Genomic DNA, 10,362 nt, shown 5'->3' with positions numbered 1-10,362 from the left:
AATGCTTTTTATTTTTTATTTTTTTGAGTGTGTGGTTTTACGGGGTGTGACGTGTTCCTTTGCAATGCAATAATAAAAACCAAAGAGTGTAGAGTGTAGCAAAGAAGTTTTTGGTGAAATGCTAATAGAATGGGAAGTCAGTTGTTGGTACTACATCTAACGTTAGGCTAAGGACGACAATCCCAAATACTGTGCCAAAGAGTTCATTGGGACCGGTTCTACGTGCCTTTGCTGTTTGAAATGCAATCCAGCTCTATCAACTATTATGACACGTGACTGGGGCCTAAGAATTCGAAAGTGGTAGAGATTATCTTTCCCACAAGAACAAGAATTTTAATTTCTTACGTAAGAATGAATTCACACAATTAATTTGATACTAATAACTATCTCATATATTTTGCAAGTATTTATAAATACAAGTAAAATATAAAATAAATAAAAATGTTAAAGAAAATGTCAATTTAGTTGAATCTTTCAGTTTTTTATTAAATTATTAGAAAAGTATTTTAACGGTAATTTTCTAATATCCTATTTCTGACTAATGTTAATTGAAGAAAAAAAAGAGCATGGATTAAAAAACAATAATGTCCTTAGACTAAAATAACTAATTAAAATATATATTAATTTAATTAAAATATATATTAAAAAAATAATTTCCGTTTAAAAACATTTTGATTTAAATGACATTTCTTAAAATTCAGTTTTTGTTCCAACACAATGTCATAATTTAATTAATGTAGCTCATCCCATATGGTGGGAAAAAGGCTTTTTTGTTCAAATAAAAAACTAAACATTTGGCTTTGATTGATTAGGCTTTATATACATGTTCAAGAATGATTGAAACATCCTGTTGCATGTGAAGCATACTGTTAGATGTGGTTATTACTCCTTAAATGCAGCCAACAATTTGTAATGTTTGACTAACTGGGTAGGTATTAGAGGCTTTATTTGTCCTTCTTGTTCTCTTTCTTTGCATTGGTATTCCCTTCTCCCAAGGATAAAGTAAAGGTTTCTAAACAAATTTTATCAAGTATATTATTCAAGGCTTTGAAACAAAATGCTATCACAATTGCATATCACTATCAACAACTCAATTTTCTTTTACCTCCCAAACCTTGCAGCCCAATAAAGAGCGGTCCAGGTAGAATCCGAGTCATGGCATAGAAATGACCCAATAAGGATCACCTATGCATATAAATTGGGAAATTAGGATTCAAATATAGACAACATCAATAAAATTTCAAACGGAGACAAAATAAGCACCAAGAAGCAATAACAATTCCAACATTCAGCAGATAAGGTAGAAGTAAGTCATACAATTTTCAACAATATTACTAAAGAGTTGCACTTAATGATGAACTATCTTCTAAACCATGTTAAGAGATGGCGGGAAGTGTGAACACAATTTGTTCCATATTTACCTCATTGTATATTTCTAGATATGACACACGAATAAGAACTCTCTTCCTGGAGTCAACAGTAAATGCAATTAGTTATTCCAAACTAGTCATTATAAATCAAAGATAAGTACCGACTAAGAATTCTTATCAACCAAGAGTCAAGACATACAGCTCATGTATCCCGGGGGGATAAATGGTGTGCAAGGCAAGTAGATGCCTAATTGGCCAAAAGTACAGCACAAAGCAATAGAGAATAGAGAGTATTGATATTGATAACAAATACAAAGACACTGCTTATAGTTCAAAGCATGGCATTATAATGGAAAAGAATGGCCAGTGCTAACCAGGTATTTCTAAATATCCCACAAATAACAAAGACTTCGACAACATTTGCTAAGTTTGTAGGAAAGCTCACCTCTTGGATAATGCTGAAAACATCTTTGATAGCCAGTGGTATGATACCAGGAGAATATTGGTCTCCCTGCAAATATCATTATTGAAAAGCAAATCAGAAATGCAAATGAAGAGATCACACCAATTATAAAAGTATCCCATGAAACAGTGTTTCTAGTAAAAAAAAAAGTGAATTGAAAAGGTAAACTGTAAATATGGCAAGGTAAATAGTTGTAAAAACTTCAAAGTCAGCCAAATGTTAGAAGCCCAAGTCATGCTACTACGTTTCCTTTTAACATACGAAGTAAATACATTACACCCACTTGAATCCATATATATACCAAGCACATCAACCTTAAAAATGGCTGCTAGTTTTATGTGATAATTGATGCAAGCTCCATTGGAGCTTGTAGGCCTAGGATCTTCTTCATCAATGGATTCCTTTGCTTCTTGGAAGATAAATGGCAGCGGAATGGAGAAGGAAGAGAGAGGAGACGCCACTTCAAGGAGAAGATGAGTCTAGAAGAAGCTCACCACCATAGGAGGCCATGGATAAGAGCTTGGAGGAAGAAGGAGATGAATGAAGGGAGAGGGAGAGAAGAGCACGAAATTTTGTGCTCAAAAGGAGCTCTGAAATCTGAAGTTAATATTCAAATGATCAAAGTTCAAAAAAATGCACACACATGACCTCTATTTATAGCCTAAGTGTCACACAAAATTGGAGGGAAATTCAAATTTCACTTGAATTTGAAATTGAATTTGTGGAGCCAAACTTTGGAGCCAAAATTTCACTAATTATGATTAGTGAATTTTAGTTATGGTTCAGCCCACTAATCCAAGATCAATTCCAAGATTCTCCACTAAGCGTGCTTAGGTGTCATGAGGCATGAAAAGCATGAAGGACATGCACAAAGTGTGACTATATGATGTGGCAATGGGGTGTAGTAAGCAAATGCTCACCTCCCCCTCTAAAATTTAATTGGATTGGGCTTCTACCAATTCAATTAAATTTATTTCCAACCACACACATCAAATATCCACTTAGTGCATGTGAAATTACAAAACTACCCCTAATACAAAAACTAGTCTAGGTGCCCTAAAATACAAGGGCTGAAAAATCCTATATTTCTAGGGTACCCTACCTACATTATGGAGCCCTAAATACAAGGCCCAAAAATAATGAAACCTTAATCTAATATTTACAAAGATAAGCGGGCTCGTACTTAGCCCATGGGCCCGAAATCTACCCTAAGGCTCATAAGAACCCTAGGGCCTTCTCTTGCATCTCTGGCCCAATCTACTTGGAGTTTTTCTATCCAATGCCCTTGCGGAGTAGGATTGCATCATTCCCTCCCCCTTGAAAAGGATTTGACCTCAAATCCTGAGGTTCTTGATACTCTGGGCTCCTTCCCTTAACACCTGTAAAAAGAACAAAAACATATGTATTAGTGGTGTTTAGTATGTTGAAGTAAGGTAAGGTCTGAAAACTCATTTCCTGGGCATCTTCCCATGAAGGAACATGGTTCCTCACCAACTCAATGAGTGGTGCTACAAGTATAGAAAAATATGGGGCAAACCTTTTGTAAAAGTTTGTTAAGTCTTGGAAGCCCCAAATTTTTCTTACACTTGGTGGAGCGGGCCACTCAGGAATGACCTTTATTCTCTTAGGGTTCATGGGAACCCTTTGATCACAATTTAAAAAATTAAGAAAAGTAAAGCAATAGAACATACCTTTTTCTGTATTTTCATGTTGATTATTCCTACCAAAAAGTATGATAAACCTAAGGTGTCCCATATGAGTGCCTAAGTTTGTATTGAAACTAAAAATAAGAACAAACCTACCTAATGAGTCCCTATGTACACAAATCATGAAGATGTTGGGTGCATGAGTAATTTTACAAAAGAGTGTTCCACCACCCAAAGCATTCATCACACCACCTATTTTAGGGATTTGGTGCCTAATAATACCTATTTTGGGCACCAACAAAGCACAAGGATTTAATCTCTTGCGAACCAAACCCTCATCCAACAACTCCTTTACTTGAGGAATAAACTCAAGCCTAAGAGATGTGGCAATGCTAACAAGTGTCTTTTTACAAAGGAGAAAATGTGGAGGTTGTCTAAGAAGGGAAATTTCTTTAATATTTGTCTTTATTTCAAAATGTCTTTCCTTCTTAGCTAACCTCTTGGAGGAGACACTTACCTCCTTACACTCCTCCTTAACCATTAAAGGTTGTCCTTCTTCTTGGGGGTAGATCTCTTCACTAGATTCTTCCCCTTTTGCTTCTTCACTTTTACTAGAGGAAGGTGAAGTAGTAGCCTCATCTTGGCTACTATAAATGTCTTGGCCCCTCATAATCATGGTTTTCTTGGTGGGGCATTGAGAAGTAATGTGTCCTCTTCCAAGGCATTTAAAGCACTCCATGGAGCTAGTCTTCTCTTGCATACTAGCCTTAAGGGGTTGCTTTTCTATTGTCTTCCCCTTATCATCTTTGGGCTTAGAAGGTCTCACCCCTAAGATTCCTTGACCTTGGTCTTTCTTTGGATAAGAGTGAGAGCCATAAGATTTTGAAGTAGACTTCCTTTTAAGTTGTTTCTCTACCCTTATTTCCCAATCTAAATTAGCCTCTACATTGTCCTTCCCATGGAAGTATGGGAGTTTAATGTTAACCTCTTGAGGCTTTCTTTCATTTTCTCTCCTATGGGAGTGAGGTCTAAGATGTGACCTATGCCTTCCTTCATAATAGTCACGAAGTTCTTCACTTAGGCTCTTGCAAGAGTTATGACTACTATAGGAGACATGTTTTTCTCTTTTCATTTCTTTCATTATTTTTCTTCTTTCTTCCTCTTATTTTCTTTCTTTCATCTTGAATTATTTCTTCCACTCTTTTTTTACCTTTTTCTTTTCTCTCTTGTTTTTCTTTCCACAACTTAAGGGATCTCAACTCATCTAATATCTTATACAAGGGGTCCTTAGGAGTAGAACCCTCACCATTAACACTAGATGAAGAATGAAGACTCATGTTGGTTCCTAAGTTATGGTTCTTTCTTGTTGGGGGTTTGAAAACAAAAGGTAAAATAAACTATGGTTGAAACTAGCCAAAATAAACACTAAAAGAGGTGTGAAAGATAAGGTAAAAACTAATTAGTAAAAGGCAAGCTATCTAGGCAGTTTGACAATGGAGGGTAAAGGAAATAAGCTATGAAAATAAGCAAGAAATTAAAGTGCAAGAAATGCAAACTAGGCGGATCCTAAGAGTGTTTGGATGACCTCATTTAAGGTTCCCAACAAAACACTCACTATCCTAAGGGGAAATTGCCTAAAATTATTACACACAAATGGAAGTAGGGTGACCTAGCGGAGGCTCCCAACTTACTTCCAATGAAAGGCCTTTTTGTTACAAAATTTGAAAGCAAAGCAAATTGCCAATTACAAAATTACAAAGAAAAAAGTCCTCAATTGTGGTGGCTATTCTCTCTTTAGTGTTTCACTCAATTTGGAGTGCTTCTTAGTCCAATAGCTCTTAAGGTGGTTGGCCCCTTGCTTCTTGACTCAAATTCTTCAAGATATGGCACCAATCCTCCTTTCCAATTCCCTATATGGCAACTCACAAGCAAGGAAACAAAGAGACAAGCAATAACCAAAGACAAAAAAAAAATGAAATGAAAGCTAAACCAATATAGTTTTAACAAGACAAATTTCCAAGGATTATTCAACAATTAAAGCAATGAAAAGCACAAAAAGCAAGCTAGGACTCAAAGAGAAACCTAGAATGGCTCTAGAGTAGAGTAGAAAAACTCTAAAAAAGAAAGACTCAAGAAACCTCTAGTTTTGGCACTTGTTTTCACAATAATTTTCAATTGAAATTTCAGAACTAGGATTGGTATAAAATATGCACCAATTATAGAACAAATTTTGAGCCAAAACAACAAGCACACTTTCCTTTCACTTTCCTTTTTTTTTCCTAGACACTGATTTTTCTGCCAACTTGTGAGATTTTTATTATTTTTTTCTTTAATCCAAATCGCTTGATTCTTTTTTTATAATTTTTGTCCAGATGTCTAGAAAATTCAGTAAAAGTTTCAGCTCAAACAACGTAGTTACCAATTCCCAGTAATTTATACAAGTTCGTATGTTCAAGCTGCCAGCACCAGCGATTTCAGCCTAGAAATCAAGAGTAGTGTTTATGTTGCTTAAGGCTTGGATAGTTACAATTTGTGTTTGCTTATGCTCAATTATCTTGAATAACACAATTCAAGAGAGCTTAAGACTTATTTGATTCACAAATCCAGCCACAACTCAACACCACATCTCAACTTCATCATAGGCATCATGTAGGAATCTTAGAAAACAAAAAAGAGTTCAACAACAAGACTACTTCTAGGAATTGATTTAGAACATGTTATGAACTAAATAACATGCATGAATTAGACTCAAAATTCAAAAGATAGGCTAAGAATGACAAGAATACATGAAAAAATGTATCTAGAATTCAAAAAACAAAATAAAAATTCAACACAAACTTAGAGCATAATGTGACAATTACTATGACTAAACATGACTCTAAGACAACATGGATTAAGTGATTTACACTTAGATTTTTGTTTTTTTTTTTTCTAATCAATATTTTGGAACAAAATTTAGATCTAAAGGTTCAGCACAAGAATATTATGAATGAAAATTGATAGAACCTAAAATCAACACAAAAACAAGATTCAAGAGTAGATCTACAAAATTTGAACCATAGAAATGCAAGAACAAGTGTAGATCTAAGATTTAATCGGTTTATTTTTTTTTTTGAATCTACTCTAAACAGCACCAAACCACAAGACAATGGAGGATATACATGGAGAATAAGATGAAGAACAAGGAATTAAAGAGAATTCACCGAACAAAAAGATAGAGGAAGCAAAAGAACATCACCTAGATGAAGATGCTCTTGATACCACATGATGCAAGCTCCATTGGAGCTTGTAGGCCTAGGATCTTCTTCATCAATGGATTCCTTTGCTTCTTGGAAGATAAATGGCAGCGGAATGGAGAAGGAAGAGAGAGGAGACGCCACTTCAAGGAGAAGATGAGTCTAGAAGAAGCTCACCACCATAGGAGGCCATGGATAAGAGCTTGGAGGAAGAAGGAGATGAATGAAGGGAGAGGGAGAGAAGAGCACGAAATGGCAGCGGAATGGAGAAGGAAGAGAGAGGAGACGCCACTTCAAGGAGAAGATGAGTCTAGAAGAAGCTCACCACCATAGGAGGCCATGGATAAGAGCTTGGAGGAAGAAGGAGATGAATGAAGGGAGAGGGAGAGAAGAGCACGAAATTTTGTGCTCAAAAGGAGCTCTGAAATCTGAAGTTAATATTCAAATGATCAAAGTTCAAAAAAATGCACACACATGACCTCTATTTATAGCCTAAGTGTCACACAAAATTGGAGGGAAATTCAAATTTCACTTGAATTTGAAATTGAATTTGTGGAGCCAAACTTTGGAGCCAAAATTTCACTAATTATGATTAGTGAATTTTAGTTATGGTTCAGCCCACTAATCCAAGATCAATTCCAAGATTCTCCACTAAGTGTGCTTAGGTGTCATGAGGCATGAAAAGCATGAAGGACATGCACAAAGTGTGACTATATGATGTGGCAATGGGGTGTAGTAAGCAAATGCTCACCTCCCCCTCTAAAATTTAATTGGATTGGGCTTCTACCAATTCAATTAAATTTATTTCCAACCACACACATCAAATATCCACTTAGTGCATGTGAAATTACAAAACTACCCCTAATACAAAAACTAGTCTAGGTGCCCTAAAATACAAGGGCTGAAAAATCCTATATTTCTAGGGTACCCTACCTACATTATGGAGCCCTAAATACAAGGCCCAAAAATAATGAAACCTTAATCTAATATTTACAAAGATAAGCGGGCTCGTACTTAGCCCATGGGCCCGAAATCTACCCTAAGGCTCATAAGAACCCTAGGGCCTTCTCTTGCATCTCTGGCCCAATCTACTTGGAGTTTTTCTATCCAATGCCCTTGCGGAGTAGGATTGCATCAATAATTAAGGATCTACTCTCAAATCAAATGATTCAGTTCCACTGTCCAAGTACAAGACCCTTTTCCAAAGCTAAAATATTGTACCTTTATATAAATTAATAAAAATAAGGTCTACTTATGTTAATAACTCTACATTTATAATAATAAAAATGTTTCTTTTATACTCAGTTTAGTTGTACTTCTTTTAACTCAATCACTAGTTCCTATGTCTCTCAAGGGCCATTCAAATTTTCACCTTATGATTATGAACTTTTTGCATGTGTAAAATGATAAAAATAATGACTGATATAGTGCAATAGTGCTCGATGGTAGGTTAACAAAACGTGTAAGGAATGACACTAGCAAACTAACTATCTCATGTCACACGACCGTAAGTAAGTTCATAGAGTTAAAAGTCCCCCCCCCCCCCCCCCCCCCCGAAACTTCTTTACCCTTAGTCAAAGAATCACTAGCATACATTCTTCTTTAGAAAAATATAAAAAGTAAATGCTTACAAGAAAGTTGGTCTATGGCATATGTTTATTTGTATTAGAAAATTGAAAGCAGAACAAATCAGTAACTTACCAAAAAGACTCCATGGCAGCCTTCACCACAGGTTTGGCAGCTACTTCATACACCTCGTTGGAATTTGTATGCGGTCCAAACACTCTATTTGCCACAAATCAATTCAAAATTCTAACATCCGATCCATTTCCATAATCTCAACACTAAAAGAAAAAACCTAATTGCTCTCCATTAGTTCCCTAAAAAAAACCACGTGAAGAAAATATAGTTTGAAATGAAAATACCAAATGCATAAGCAGTAGCTGGATTATACTCATTGCGCACAATCTTATCACCGTCTGCATACCATGCGATCTCGTCTCCTCTATGGCACTCTCTTTCACTGCAACCAAACAACATCGTAACCTCTCATTTGATCTCAGATAACTCAACGCGACAAAAATAGAAACAACCTGAATGATTCGGTTTCTCTAAAATCCACAGCTAATTGATCTGATTCCATAGCCACAGATCTAAGCATTACATCAACGATCTGAACCGAATCGTGACCAAAATGCTATCCCGAGCTCTAGACGAATCCACGGGCTCCGTGATCACCTCCTCGTCCATCCCGAACTCCATCGGCAAAGGATTACCATAGCTGTAGTAGACAGACTCGCTATGACAGCGACTCGAAGTCATGGATCATCCACCTCCACTGGAGTTGTAAAACAACGTCGTGGAAGATTAATAGGAGCGAGGCATTACGTGTCCATTCATGAAGGAAGAAGTGGAAGAGAAAGCTGAGGAGAGAGGAGTTGAGGGTTTGCGGTGCGAGAATGGCGAGCTACTCCTTGCACGTGAGGATGAGGCCATCGAGTTGACACGCTGAGTTGGTGTGTCAGGGGAGAGTGGGAGAGAGAGAGAGTGAGTGAAGAAAAGTTAACATGGTCATAAATAAGATGCTTGCGTGAATTTATAATACCTAGAAGAAAATGCATCCAGATGAAAATTGGTCAAGTTATTGTGCTTTTCTTTTTCTTTTTCTTTTTAGAAGAAAAGTATAAACCTAGGTGTATGTATATCTATCTTGAAGACATTGTAAATTTCACAATTAAATAAAAAAAATCCATGTCTATACTTTTTCTTAAAATAAAAATAAAATAAAATAAAACAACAACCACACACTACAAATAATAAATTGACTTGACTTATTGTGTAAAATTTGAACATTAAAATATTTATTTTTGTATATTAATTATTACTAACCTATATATGTATGAAGCTAGAAAACATTGATTGAAATACTTGTTAAATACAGGATCAAAATTTCATACTTATTGAATTTCATCAAGAGCTGCATGAAATCTTTTTGTTTTTCCTTTAAAATCTTTTTCGTAAAACATTTCATAAACTATTCAAAATTTCATATTGTCGTGGTAACCTAGTGGACCTCTTTGAGTTGCAAAACTATTTAAGTTAAGGGTGAGACTCATGACTAGAGCTGAGGAGGTTCTACCCCTAATGTAACAACCCGTTACATTAGATACAACCTACACTACTAATGTTTTTATTTGTTTTATTTGTTATATAAAAACAGGGTAAATACGTGATTACATAAACATTTTTAATTGCTGGATAAATAAAAGCGATGTAAAAACAAAAGTATCTTAATCTTAATAATAATAAAATGAACTAAGTCTTTAGCCATGTTTGTCCACCCAAATTTGCAACCAAAACGAGACAAAATTTCTACTCTATCTCCAATTATTATAATAGTTTATTACGTAAAGAGACAACCACCAAATCAATTGTAGTCTCTTTGTACTTGGTGCTCTATGATTTATCAAACATTATATTGTGTGCATGCATTGTTTATCAAGACTGAAGTGAGAAAACTCTGTGAAACGAGAATCTTCTGTTCATGTGCCATGATTTATTGCCTCTTAAATTTTTTGGGAGACAATTTGAATCTCAAATCTCAATTTAGGATTCTATCATTTAAATTTTTCATCATGCTTATTCTT

The 10,362-nt window shown here is 35.5% G+C and overlaps 1 protein-coding gene and 1 long non-coding RNA gene across 2 annotated transcripts; both read right to left on the bottom strand.

Moving 5' to 3' along the window:
- Positions 1-712: 712 nt before the first annotated feature.
- LOC121174375 (uncharacterized) lies at positions 713-8,503 on the bottom strand. Its single transcript, XR_005890404.1, has 3 exons — positions 8,417-8,503; positions 1,816-1,881; positions 713-1,467 (listed from the first exon to the last, which is right to left on the bottom strand). It is a non-coding gene; the product is annotated as an uncharacterized lncRNA (long non-coding RNA).
- A 5-nt stretch (positions 8,504-8,508) lies between these two features.
- On the bottom strand, positions 8,509-9,237 carry LOC121174374 (kinesin-like protein KIN-7D, mitochondrial). Its single transcript, XM_041013590.1, has 2 exons — positions 8,880-9,237; positions 8,509-8,738 (listed from the first exon to the last, which is right to left on the bottom strand). The coding sequence occupies exons 1-2, from the start codon at positions 9,035-9,037 to the stop codon at positions 8,588-8,590; spliced, it is 309 nt and encodes a 102-aa protein (XP_040869524.1). The 5' UTR covers positions 9,038-9,237; the 3' UTR covers positions 8,509-8,587.
- Between the last annotated feature and the right edge of the window lie 1,125 nt (positions 9,238-10,362).

The sequence above is a fragment of the Glycine max genome, chromosome 20, assembly GCF_000004515.6.
Source record: "Glycine max cultivar Williams 82 chromosome 20, Glycine_max_v4.0, whole genome shotgun sequence".
NCBI classification, from domain to species: Eukaryota; Viridiplantae; Streptophyta; class Magnoliopsida; order Fabales; family Fabaceae; genus Glycine; species Glycine max.
Note: the sequence above shows the minus strand (reverse complement) of the source record. Positions and strands in the feature narration are given on the sequence as shown.